Genomic DNA, 14648 nt, shown 5'->3' with positions numbered 1-14648 from the left:
CATGTCCCCATTACTGCAGAAAGAGGTTTAGCTATGGAAGATAGGTTTGGGTGGGGTTTTCTATCTCTCAGAAATTCAAGATAAAGTTAATCTATGTTTTGTTTTTTCCTAAAAGACCATGAATTAAATCACTACTAAAGATTATTTTAAAATTTCAAATATTAACCTTTTTTCTTCACTTTTTAAAAATCTCACTCCTCCCACACCAAGTAATGAATTTGTTACTTTGATTCTGCTGATAAGTCTAAAGTTAAATGATCATTTTAGGATGGTAGAACAATGATAATAGTATCTATTATGTTTTCTCGAGGAAGATTTATCCATTTATATAAATAATAATAGAATGGTTAATGCTACCACATGACTTTATATTCAGATGATCTATCTTTTAGAGAAGTTCTTCTTTCCTTATTTCTCTTTAGCTTATTGTAATCCTGATTAATAAACTTAAATCTGCAGAGAAGTTCTGAGAAGTAACTGGAATTAGTAGGTACTGTGCAGTGGCTGAAGGGAGGGGCACATGGTTGCTTGACTCTGTATTTTTACTGGAGATAGAGAAGAGACCAAAAACAACTGTTTCTATTTTTGTGCATTGAATTTGGATATAAGGGTGTGAAGAATAGTTTACAGGCTGATGTGTTATTATTAAATGCTATCCATGAATTTCTGTTAGCAATTTGGAAAGGTGTTTCCATAGAAAAACATACTAGTGACTTTGGATATAGGAAGTCATACCTGAGACTATGGTAGATATTTATAATTACAGCTTTTCTTTTAAATACACAACCCTATGATAAAACATTAAAGCTATGAAAGCTCATTATAAAACATTGTTCTAGAAATTATATTCTCCTGGTGAGAATCTTATGAGAAAAATGGTAACCCATTTGACCCTCAACTAAAAACTAATCTTTGGTAAGATGTGAAAAAAGGAAACCACAGTTTATTCTCAAATACTTTAATTTTATATGTCTTTTTTTTTTTTTTTTTTTTTTTTTAACGCCTACAGCACCTGGTATTCCTAGGTGGCCTCCCATTCATGTACTAACCAGGCCCGACCCTGCTTAGCTTCCAAGATCAGACGGGATCGGGCTTAAATTTTAAAATATTTCTGTAATTTTACATTTCTAGCATCCTTTTAGAGTTTTGCGGAGTTCCAATTATCTCTTCCTTCTAGCCATCCTTTTCAAAAACATATGAAGAAACTAAACAAGAGTATGTTTTTTCAATGTAAAATTGAGTTAGCATACTAATAATTTTTTGCCAAATTATGTCGGTCATTTTCAAAAACCAGATTAGCTACGCTGCCAAAAAATAGCTTTGGTTGTGTGATTACAAGAAATGTCAACAGTGTGATACTGTTTATCAAGGCATCTTAATAAAATGACATGTAAACCTAAGTATATAATGAAAAGATATTTTCACAGATATAGCACTGACCAAATGCACAGATTTCAAGTTTAAACATTTAATTCTGTGTCACAGTAACCAAGTTTGACTTGTTTGTTTCTTATGTTTCTTTTAATAGAATTTAATTCCTTTTCGACCTTCAATTCAGTTCCAAGGGCTCCAAGGGGTGAGTACTCTTATTGATTTAGCAAGAAATCTATTTTTCTTACACACTATTATGTTTAACTTAAAATTTGTTTTCACTTGTACCTCCTAATATAACGTCACTTATTTTGTGACTTTTGTGACTAAATGTAAATTCCTGACAACTTTAAGACCCTTGAATTACTTTCTTTTCTTGATTTATTTTAAAAAATAATTAGATATGCTTATTATTGAAAGTAGGTTTTCCCAAATCATGGGTAATTGCATCTTTAACCTTTTTATTGAAATATAACATACATCAAAGTATTATGAGAGTGTGTTTTATTTCCCACAATTAAGTAATAAGGAATTATTCATTTGGGGGAAGTTATGTGATTGTTGTTTCTATTAAATATTTGCTGTCAGAGAGGAGAGGGGCAAGACCTAGGAGAGTAGAGTAAGGTTTGGAGGGGCTTTCCCCTCACTAGAAGCTGTCACTTTGTTTGGGGGCTGCTTCTTCCCTTAATTCTCTCTGTCTTTCCCCCAGCTGGGACGTGGAGGCCTGGACAATGCAAGTGAAGGACATTTTTCTTAGGGGGCACTAGGTTAGACTGAATAAGGAGGAACTAACAAGTGCAAGTTTTCAACTCTTGATTCAGACACATACAGCTTTTAGCAGTCTTAAGAAGAATATGGTTTCCTCTGGCATATCAAGCTGACCTCAAGCCCTAGGCACCATTGCAAAGCAGGCAGTTTATTTTTCAGACCTTGGATATTCTTTTCTGAATTATCCTACCTGGTTCCCCCAAGCTTTCCTGTCTCATGTGTCCAAGCTTCTCCAGTTTATCTTTGCAAGCTCCATTCTCTCTTCCTACTCCATCCTTGGTTGATAAAAGTGACTTAAATATAAATGATAGGTTTAAATTTTAATGGGTGATTGAATTTTAACAGATTGAATTTTAACCCATTTATTTGGGTTAAGTTATTTTTTTTAATGGTTATTTGATTTGGTAGAAAAGAAGGTGGAGGGGTGGGTGAGGAGGAGGCTGCTGACTGAGAGCTATGGGATACTTGCCTTACCTTGCTTACACTGAGTTTTGTCTCCTTGACCTCCTCCCCCCCTCCCCCTTACCACACTCTTCTTTTTATTATTCTAACTGGGAACAAAATATATGGACTCAGCATTGTTTCAGAGCCTGCAGCTGCATTCCATCCACCCCTCCCCCCTTTTCTTTGCCAAGCTCTCACCAGCCCTTTGGGACTTAGTAAAAACAAAGAGTCATTACAGGGGAGAGAGTAGGTTGGCACAGCCCACAGGGAATATGCAGAGCCACAAATGTGAGGGTCTTCTGTACAGTGCTCCTCTGTTTTTCTCAAGAGCCATGATAATTTAACATTGCCTGTACTGATTGCTTCAGAAACTCTGAAGAAGTATGCTTACAGAGCTTCCGATGTGGAAAATGTTTAGGATTTTAAAATAGAAGTTTTAAATTTAAATTTCCCACAAAAGATACTTTTTTTTGGATGAAGATACTTTTAATGAGAAATTTAGTCATCTTTTAACAGTGTTCCATAAACTTCGCAAGTTTTCCAAGAAAGGATTTGGCAAATCTAACAAATTTACATCAGATGTGATTGAAAATAAACAATAATTATCGTGCTAATGTCATACGTAGGCATATTTGAAGCGTAACTGAAGTGTTGTTAAAATATTTTAAAAGTGAATATTTAGTGTAAAAATTATATCCTGTTTTTCCGATGCTAACTACTGTATGGTTTTGCTGTTCCTTGGTACTAATTATAGGATTTTATTCCTCTCAGTAATGTCTTTAGAAGGTCAGAATATGGGTCTTGGCAGATTAGATTTTAAGCATATTTACTTTTGTGCTTACATGTTCTCTTAGGTTAAAATTTTCTTCTAAATAAATGCATTAAACAAAGTACAGCAGCATACTGTTAAAGAGTAAAAATTCTAAGAATCATTACATACCTGGATTTTTAGCATCACAGTTGGGTAGCAGCATTTTAGCATAAAAAATGTAAATTGTGTCTTTCACAAATCATCTCACCCCTTTCTCTTAGTGGAAGAGGGTGCTCAGAAAATTAAATGGTTATTGAAGGCATTTTATGGATTCAGAAAGAAGAGGAAATATCAATAGAAATAGTCAATTGTGATTTCTAAAGTCACGAATATCAGAAGCTGCATAAAGCAGCGAAAAATGCCTTGTTGATTTTGAAGACTATGGGTCAAGCAATTATCCTCAGAGTTTTAATCCAAACTAGGCTACTCATAACTAAAAGTTTCCTAGGATTATACATTTCTATAGGCTATTCTAATTGAACAGAAAAGGTAGCTAGTTTGATTCATATGTGCTGCAATATTGAGGTATTCAAGTTACAACATTCAGAGGACTGTATTGGTATAATGCACCCAGTTTCCAAAAGCTACATCTTTATTGTCAGGTAAGCTTTATACAAATCAAAATAGTTCTGTCTCTTATTATTTTAACTGGACACTGAATATGTGGCAGGTGAAAATTTTACCAAAAAAGTGTGTTCCAGTGACATTTTAAAAACTAAACCCTGTATTTTTATGTGTGTTGAAAGTTTCCTGGCCAAAGACACACAGCTGATGGAGGCAGAGCTGTGACTATGCTCTAGGTCTCCACAAAACCAGGGGGAAAGTTCTCCCCACTATTACTCCAGAGCTTTAAAAGGAGAGGTGCTCAAAGCAAGTTAGCTCAGTATATTCAGGTAGTGGCAGTTGTTACTTATGCAGTTATCTACTGACATAATTATTTTTCACAATAAACTTAAACAGATACCTTGCTAATAGGTTTATTCTGCCTATCTCTTATTGCACATTGTTTCAGCCCTTACTAGTGCCAAATACTTTGCTAAGTGCTTAGTGTGCAAAGATACAGGAATGGGTAAGAAGACATGGGCTCCACCCCAGAGCACTCAGAGTCTGACAAACACATTCAGACTAATAGAAAAGAATTAATAATGTAGGACTTATCCAGAACCCTCCACTGGGAACTTCTATAGAAACAGGGGACTGGCGAGAATAAGGCTTATGTGTGTGTATTTCTGATTGGTATGAATCAGCGTTTTAAACAAAGATTTCAGTAGATAAAAAATATTATATCCTGGTAATAGGTATGTAAAATTCCAGAAGGCCTATTGAAATTTATGTACACACATACACAAAAAAGGTAGTTGTGTGATATGTTTATAATTCACATAAAATCTGTAATGGCAAGATTTTCTGTAGCAAATAAAGGCTACATCTGCTGGTGTGTAGTGGCCTTGCAGAGGAGTTGCCTGCAGCCTCACGGACACCCCCCTGGCAGTGAGAAATAGTGTTAACTTTGTGACAGTAAATGAGATTCCAGACCCCCCAGTATTAACTCAGTATTTGTTATGAGAATGTTGTTCCAAAATTCTTTGTAACTTAATTTCTTCAGACTCAGCGATCTCAGAGGCTTTAGAAAATAGAAGTTAGTTTTGCATATATAATTTAGAAATTATTTTTAAGAAAAGGACTGAAAATAGAAAATATTTTCTAAAAGTACCATGTAGTGTCTCTTGTAAAATACTGAATCACACACACTTTTCCAAGAATAAACAGGGAAAAGCCAGCCAAACAAGTTTTAAATGTATGTCTTCTCACATGGTACTGTGACCTGAAGATTTAATCAGCATTTAACTGCACTTTAAAGGCTTGAATAGTGCTGTAAAACTCTTAAACCAGAGTCATTAAACTCTAAAGAACAGAGGTTGGATTTTTCTTCTCTTTTTTAACTTCCAAACTTAGCAAAGCATTCAGAAAAATTTTTAAATTATTTACTTTCTTATAGGAGCTGGGGAAAAGTTTGGGTCTGAAAAACTGAATTATACAGCATTTGAAATTAGTAGGCAATTTCAGCCCACCTGCAAATGCTTCCTGCAGACTACTCTTCTCTAACCTACTTAGTTCCTGGGAAGCAAAGATAACTATCAGCTTGAAACAGCAGCAGAGATAAAAATAAATCCCCAACACTGCCATTCCTTCTTAGATGATATGCCTGCTCTCTGCCTGCTTTCCCTGCTGTTTTTGGTTTGGCTAGCGCACTGGTTTTGCCAACAGTTGTGTTTAGTCAGTCTGCTCAAAGGTTGCTGACTAACAGCTACCTTTATACTCTCAGCTTTGAATGTAATTAATACTAGAAGGATGTTAAAATTATATCTTTTTGTAATGGTAGTTCTGTTTTAATGTTTTTAATATACAGTGGTTGACATGTGCAGATAACATTTTAATATTTGCACTGAATTATATAATTCTTTAACTACATGTTAATTTACTAAGGTATTAATACAATAGTAAATTATCTAATTTGAAAGAAATATTTAACTTTAATACATATCAAAGATTATGATTTTATGTATAATACATAATATATAACATATATGTAAAATCTAGTATATATGTAGAATCTCGTATTTGGCCCAGAGAATGGGCTGACATTCTGGAAACTCATGTTTATCACAAATAATAATTGAATCATAGTTCAAAGCTATTGTAAATTGACCAACTTCTCTATGTTGTCACACACGTTTGCCCTCCTTTTCTTTCTGGATAAGACCTAGCTGCAGGGTTTCTATATAAGGAGAGCAATGAGCTAAATTCACACTGTGTCTTAACACTGTGGCCAGGTACCACTCACTACAGGCACCAGTGACATAAAGGGGAGCCAGCCCACTCCCTGCCCTGGAAGAGTGCAGAATGGTAGAGAATGGGAGGGTGACTCTCTGTCTTCGTGGTGCCTGAGGAAACTCAGAGTACTCACTGAGGACAGCCAGTATGGCCTACACAAGGACAAGCCTCTCAAAACATGAATCAGGAGCAGGAGTTGAAGGCAAAACCATCCCGCTCTGTCCTTCACCAAACTGGTTATTTTGGAAAGCAGTGATTGAAACTTTGATTGAAATCTGAAGCTGCCACAAATACCATAAATTGCATTCTTCGTGAGTTAAGCTTACTGTTTTCATTCAGTAAGTATTTATGTATACTTACCATGTACCAGGCACCACTATAGACAATGTATAGATAGAGGTAAATAGGAGCTTGAAATACCAGCTCTGGTTCCCAACTGACATCTATTTGTTAGTAAAATCTACCACTGATGGCTTTGCTTTTTTGTTTCCCACCCAAAACTGAAACTTGTGAAATTGAGTCATCTATGTTACAGACATTGTCACTTTAATAGCACTCACTTATTTAAACTTGGAAAATAGTCTTTTATCATTCTGTAACACCTGTGGTTCTTATACATAAACCACCCCTAAATTTGAACTGTGAGCATTATTTAAATATCTTTTGACCTCTTACTATATGTAAGGCCCTGTTCTTAGGATAGAAGATGAGCTATAACAGCTTTCTTAAAAAGAAAAGTCAAAATTTAAAGCAGAAAAAACAACTTAGCAGACTATGTCCAAGCCTCATATCTTATTTTAAAAAATATCTAACACGCGAAAAAATGCTATATGTCCTTGATTCCAAGGTGTATTTTCTTTTTAACATCGAACGTCTTTGAAATTGGAATGCATCTCATTATCAGCGGCATCTTAGTATTGTGTCATAGTTTGTCAGCATTTTATATTATTCAGTGGTACATAAAATCAGGAACAGTCTTACAATTAATTGCTGGCATCTTAGATTCAGTAAACTACAGCAATGCAGTGGAAATCTTTAGAGAATTCCTACGTCCTGAAGTAAGATTTTATCTAAATACAATCTTTTCAAAGTTTTATTCCTGACCTCACTGTAGACCAGCTTGCTTGTTAGCTCAGTATGTTAGATAATCTGGAGAATTTACAGGGAAGATATATTTTTATAACCATTCTTGAATTGTGATTTAAACTGGGAGGAACAAGAGTATGAAATTAAAATGTTCTCACGTTTGTTTTCAGGCTAAAAACCTTAACTTATAAAAGGAATTTGTTTTGAAAATAAGTTTAACAAGAAGAGTTTTACTGACTTAAAGACTTGATTAGCCCACTCACAGTCTTGCTTTAAGGCTAATGAAGTTCCCCTTATCAGGCTAAGAATTTTTAAAACTCTAATTGGTCTTATAATTTGTACTATATTTAGCATAAATGCACAATTATCTATTATTTCATATATAGATTTCAATTATTTTTCAATAATTACAGCCAAGATTTATTAAATATTACATGCTAAGAACCCTATATTAAGCACTTTTCATATATTATTCTCATTTAATCCTCATAGGAATGATCTAAAGCAGGGGTCCCCAACCTCCAGGCTGTGGACCGGTTCCGGTCCTGTGGCCTGTTAGGAACCAGGCTGCACAGCATTAAGTGAGCAGCAGTGAGCAAGCAAAGCTTCATTTGTATTTGCAGCCACTCCTAATGTCACTGCCTCAGCTCCACCTCAGATCATCAGGCATTAGATTCTCATTGGAGCACTGGTCCCTGGTGCCAAAAAGGTTGGAGACTGCTGCTCTAAAGCAGATACTTGCATTTTACTGATGTGTAGACCATGACTCTGAAGTTAAATTACTTGTTGCAGTTCACACAATTAGTAAGTGAAGAAGCATACACTCAAATCTAAACATCTGCTTCCAGAGGCTGCCTGTTCTCTTTACAACAATGATCTACCTGCATATAATAAATGTTCAATGAGCATTTTATTTATTCTCACATTCACATAAACATTTTTGAGCACCTCTCCAACTACTAGCAAGGGGAAAAAAGCTGGTCAGGAAGCTCTCAGAAGAGCTAATGTTTGAGCTGAGGTGTGAAGGATTACCACCAGGGTTTGGCAGAAAAGAAGAAAATGCTTTTAAGGCCTATAGTTCAGATGTGGCAAATGTTCTCACCTTCTTAAGGAATTCGAATTTCACCTTGGAGATCAGTGTTTCTTATCTATAAAATCTTCCTGGAGGGTCTATGATGAGGTCTGGAAATCTGGGTTCACTATAATAAAGAATATGATAAGAATATCATATATATAGGTATATGTATATTCTTTTCTCAGGAGAAGGTTCATAAATTTCATCATTTTCTAAAAGGGACCTGTGCAGTAGATGCTTTCAAACACACTAGAAACAATTCAGTAAGAAAAAACATTTTACACTGTGACTCTTTACACATATAGGTGTACACATCCATATAGCTAAGAGTTTCACAGCACAAAATTTAGCCCTCATCCATATACTCTAATATTTTCTATTTTATTTCATTTTAAAAGGATCTTTGTTACAATCTACTAAATAAATGTCATGACCTTATAATGAGTCAGAATCTACGATCTAAAAAAACACTGCAGACGATTATCATCTATTTAAAAATTTTTAGCCAAGGAGTCATATGGTCAGATTTACATTTTAACATGCTTATTCAGTAGCTGCCTTGACTTAGTTATTCTTTATATATGAGAAGGGAAGAGCTAAGTATGGCTCCATATTTATTATGAGCATTTAGTTGGATGTTGAGGCCATTATTCAAGATCAGAAATAGAGGAAAGAACAGATCGAGGCAAGAGATACCGGGTGTGTTTGTTTTGGGACATGCTGTACATGAGGTGCTCAGATAATACATTGCACCTCGCTCTATCAAGTTGGAGCTATCCAGGAGGCATTGGCATTTTGGGAATTTGGAACAAAAGGATTTTCAAGAAGGAACTCCAAAGGACATTTTATAGGATTTAATTATACTTGAAAGTTCAATAGTGAGAAGCAAAATGGGTGTATTTTTATAGGATTTAATTATACTTGAAAGTTCAATAGTGAGAAGCAAAATGGGTGTATTTACAGATGGAATTCGGGTATAGAGCTGTATATGTTTAAAGATTGTTTTTTTTTTAATTGTCAAGAATACTGGTTTACTTGTGAATACTTTTGAGTGTTGGTACTTTTATTACTGACAGGGAATTTGAAGCTCCCTTTGACAAATTTTGTTCACACTAATTGAGAACAATGGCAGGCTAATAGATAAACTCGTATTTTGATTCAGTGGAAAAGTACACAACAATGAAAGGCAGTGATTTAGAGCTCTGTACAACATGACAGTGAAAACTCAGTGGGTAGAAGACACCATTTTTTAAAAGTTTAATAACAGGCAGAATCAAACAATATGTTGTATAGGTATATAAACGTATGATAAAATTCTTAAAAACAACAACAAAAAAAGAATGATAATTCTTTTTTTGTTGTTTTTAAGAATTTTATCAATTTTATCAATGTTGTTTTTAAGAATTTGCAAAAGTTAGAATAGTTGTTACCTCTGGTAGAAAAAGGAAGGAAGAGGGATAAGAAAGGAGCAGATAGATATATTATTGCAAATGTTCTATTACTTTGGGCGACGAGTTCACAGCTGTTCATTATGTCATCAAGTTTAATAACTATCAAGCTGTATTTATTTTGTAGAAACAAATATTACACAAATTAAAGTTTGTTGTCATTGTGATTAACTTTAAATATAATCTGTCATCTTTGTGGGATAAATGAGAAAAACCAGAACATATTTCAGTAGATACCAAAAGGGCATTTGCTAAAAATGCCTTTCAATATTAAATCTGGATTAAAACTTTAGGTTAAGTAGGTAATAGAAAGTATTTTTCCTTAACATAATGAAAAGTATCTTTGCCAAACCATACTTAGTACTAGAACAATAGAAATATCCTTATTAATGTTAGCAATAGAATACACATACCCACTTATCTCTTTAATTTGACATTGTTCCAAGAATGCTCAGTAATGTTATATAAAGGAAAGGGAATAAAAGCTATGAATAATAAGTGGAGAAAAATTTGCCGGTATCTACAGATAATCCAAGCATACCAGGTTAAAAACTAAACTTATAAGATTTTCTTCATTAAGGTGGTAGGTTCAGAAATAACTTTGAAAATCACTGGCTTAATAGTGGGAGGGTAGAGTGAAGAGAAAATTTATTTTAAAGTGGAAGAAATAGCAAAATGTTTATAAACTGATGGGAATGATATATATATAAATATAGATATAGGTATAGATATAGACATAAAGATTCCATATGAAAGATCATATGGTATTTATCTTTACTTGTCTGACTTTATTTCACTTAGCATAATAATGTCTTTGAGGTCCACACCAGCAATTGTCCACACCACAATTCCTTTATCTGTTCATCCATCAATGGACACTTACTTAGGTTGTTTCCATATCTTGGCTATTGTTATAAATGCCGCAGTGAACACAAGGGTACAGATTTCTGAAGCAGTGTTTTGATTTCCTTTGAATAATACCCAGAAGTGGAAATGATGAATCATATGGTAGTTATATTTTGAATTTTTTGAGGAATCTCCATTCTGTTATCAATAGTGGCTGCACCAATTTACATTTTCACCAACAATGCATAAGGATATCCTTTTCTCTACATCCTTACCAAAATTTGTTATTTCTTGTCTTTTTGTCAATAGCCATTCTAACAAATGTGAGATGATATCTCATTGTGTTTTTGATTTTAATATCCCTGGTGATTAATGATGTAGAACATTTTTTCATGTACCAGTTGGCCATCTGTATGCCTTCAGAAAAATGTCTATTCAGATCCTATGGCTATTTTTAAATTAGGTTTTTATGCTATAGAGGTATATGAGTTTATATATTTTGGATATTAGCCCCTTATCAGATACAAATGAAAATGTAAATACAACATACCAAAATTTATGGGATACAGAAGAAGTTCTAAGAGAGAAATTAGTAGCGATAAATGCCTACCTCAAGAAACAAAAAATATCTTAAATAAACAACCTAACTTTACACCTGAAGGAACAAAGATCAAACTAAGCCTAAATAAAATTAATAGGAGGAAGAAAATAACAAAGCTTAGAGCAGAAATAAATGAAATAGAGACTAAAAAGACAATAGAAAAGATCAATGAAACCAAGAGCTGGTTCTTTGAAATGAAAAAATTGATAAACCTTTATTTAGCTAGACTCACTAAGAAAAAAAGAGAGAAGACTCAAATAAAATCAGAAATGAAAGACATGTTCCAGCTGATATCAACAGAAATACAAAGGACCATAAGAGACTACTGTGAACAATTGTATGCTAACAAATTGGATGAACTAGAAGAAATGGATAAATTCTTAGAAATATACAACTTATCAAGATTGAATCAGTAATCAAAAACTTCCCAACAAATAAAAGTTCACAGCCAAATGACTTCACTAGTGAAGTCTACCATTCAAAGAATATCAGTCCTTCTTAAAACCTTCCAAGAAGTACAAGAGGCTTGAATTCTTCCAAACTCATTTTATTACTCTGATACTACAACCAGACAAGGATGCCACAAGAAAAAATTATAAGCTAATGTCCCTGATGAACAGAGATGCAAAAATCTTCAACAAAATATCAGCAAACCAAATTCAACATTAAAAGGATCATACATCATGATAAAGTGAGATTTATTCCAGAAATACAAGATTGTTTCTAACATCCACAAATTAGTGTGATATACATTAACAAAATGAAGAGTAAAAATCGTATCTCAAAAGATGCAGAAAAAGGATTTGACAAAATTCAGCATCCATTTATGATAAAAACTCTCAACAAGATATAGAGAGAATGTTCCTCAACATAATAAAGGCCATATATATGACAAGCCCACAGCTAACATATTTAACAGTGAAAAGCTACAAGCCTGTCCTCTAAGATCAGGCACAAGACAAGGATGCCTACTCTTGCCACTCTTATTTGACATAGTTTTGGAAGTCAGCCTGAGCTGACTTATGTATATGTTAATTTATACATATAATTTATACAAATTAACATATGTATATGTTAATTTATACATATATACTGTATATATATGTATAAATTAACATATATATATGTTAATTTATGTTTCCTAATTGTTCTAATCACATAAAAGAAATGTTTTGAGATGCCAAGTTTAAATATGTGAAGAATATATGTTAATTTATGTTTCCTAATTGTTCTAATCACATAAAAGAAATGTTTTGAGATGCCAAGTTTAAATATGTGAAGAATCTAGGAGAAAGGCTAAATAGCCAAGGTTTTAAAAACAGTTTGAAAAGGAAAATGGAGAAGACAGATATTGAGAAATTATCTACAGCAAGACACTAGCTAAATATCTTGCTAGTCAGCTACTGATAGAGTTGCTTTGTCATGTATCAGTGCAGAAAGAGAGGTTTCTCCCCATCTGTGATCTTTCTCCCAAGTGGAAGGAAGGTACAGGCAGAGTTACTGGTGTTATCATTGGCATAGGAGTCCACTTTTCTTTCTGAGTTAACAGTTGACATTTTGGAGCAGCGGTATGAAGTGTCCTGGAGATGGGTTGGGTCTCGAATGGATAGATTATGGGAATGGAAAGTAGTAGTCAGTTAAATTTTATTTAAAAGATAAGGTTCTTAAGGAACTTCAGGTAATAAAACTCAGAATGTAATAGAGAACTGATTAAGGAGAACTAAATCGGGCCCACAGTATCAGTGGGTTGGTACTTAAACAGCCATAGGAAAAGGGCAGATTTTTATGATACTTGTAAAGCTTAGAGTATTTAATAATCACTCAGTTATATTGGGACTATCTTATTTTAGAGTGAGAATATAAGACATAGCCATATTAATAAATGTATTAATAGTATACTAATCAACTCTAAGAAATTCTTTCTCAGGACTAATTTGAATGACTTTTAGTTTTCTCTTAATCAGTCTTCATGGATTACGAAGGAGGGAAGGTACTTGAGTGTTCTATTTCTACAGATGTTTAAGAGTTTTGTACTTGGCTAGACAGAAAAACTTTGTACTAGAGATGTTTGCTGTTCGTTTTGTTTTTTAAAGAAGATAGTGTTCTGTTCCTTCCTCAGAGAACTTGGAAAACAAGATATTTATGAATCAAGATTAATTTTGGATAGTCTTATAGTATTTCACAATTTCTGATTCTGTAAAAAAATACATTTTTTCCCCAAGAATATTTAAGGTGATTAAGTCATGAAGGGCAGTGTCATGGTGATAACTTAAATTCTGATTGTTTTTTAAAAAGTATATTTTTATTCTAATAGAAAAACAAATTGATGTACATTTGAGAATTATAAAAAGTACTTACAAGGATAAAGATGAATAATAAATGTCCCTAACAGTGAAAAACAGTGTTGGATTTTTTCTAGTTTTTTTTTCATAGTCATATACGTTTTTTAAATTGCAGTCACAATGTATTTACTGCTTTTTAAATAGCCTTTTTCCATTTAACATATAAGAATTTTTCTGACATTAAATGGAAAAAATTACTTTTAAATAGCTACCTAACATTTCATTTTATAGATACACTAGCATTTAGCCAACTATTACTTCGTTTCTCAATAACAGTAATGATATGAAGCACATCTTGTATGTAAATCTTTATTTCCATTTCTAATTATTTCTTCAGGTTAGATTACTAGACGTGGAATTACTAAGGTGAAAGGTATGAATGCTTTTAATGTTATTGATAACTTTATTGTTATCAATGAAAGTTACTGTCACCCAGTTGCTCCTCCCTCTGCCATCCTAACCCTCACCCTTACCCTCAGAACACTACTGCTGCTATTTCCACAGCCATTTTAAAGTGCCTTTCATTAGCTGTTTCTCGTGGCCAATATTGAATATGTTTGTTTGTTTTTTTTAATTTCAAAATTGATAATTTGATAATGTTTAAAAACTGACTGATTTGCTTGGTAATATCTGACCATGAGTAAAATACTGTCTGAAGTATCATCAAATGTCTTGCAGTCTCTATCTACTATTGCTAGGAGTGGTTTTGAGTTTTTCATTTTTAATTTATTTTTCCCATTATGGTAGGGAGAAATTTTTATTTTAGTAGTTCATGAACTTTCTTTAAAATATTTACTCTATTTCTGTAAGTTTTTAAAAATAATTATTGTTTCTCTTTTTACTTTCTTTGCTATTTTCCCATTTCTCTTTACCATTGTTTATGGTCCTGATAATTTAGTGCTTTTGAGTTTCCACCTTTACCTTTAAATGTCTGTCTTCCTTGTAAGAACATTATAAATTTCCTTTGAAGCCTAGTGATACAGATATCTTTTTTACGCGGCAATGAAGTGTTATTGGCAAG

At 33.3% G+C, this 14648-nt stretch overlaps 1 protein-coding gene across 1 annotated transcript in view; it reads left to right on the top strand.

Annotated features, from left to right (window-relative positions):
- ELL2 (elongation factor for RNA polymerase II 2) overlaps window positions 1–14648 on the top strand; it is a 65569-nt gene that overhangs the window by 14425 nt on the left and 36496 nt on the right. The window contains exon 2 of the mRNA XM_039875147.1: window positions 1529–1576. Coding sequence (XP_039731081.1) covers window positions 1529–1576 — 48 coding nt within the window. The remainder of the gene's footprint in view (window positions 1–1528; window positions 1577–14648) is intronic.

This window comes from Pteropus medius, unplaced genomic scaffold (genome assembly GCF_902729225.1).
Source record: "Pteropus medius unplaced genomic scaffold, Ma_sr-lr_union100, whole genome shotgun sequence".
Taxonomy (NCBI): domain Eukaryota; kingdom Metazoa; phylum Chordata; class Mammalia; order Chiroptera; family Pteropodidae; genus Pteropus; species Pteropus medius.
Note: the sequence above shows the minus strand (reverse complement) of the source record. Positions and strands in the feature narration are given on the sequence as shown.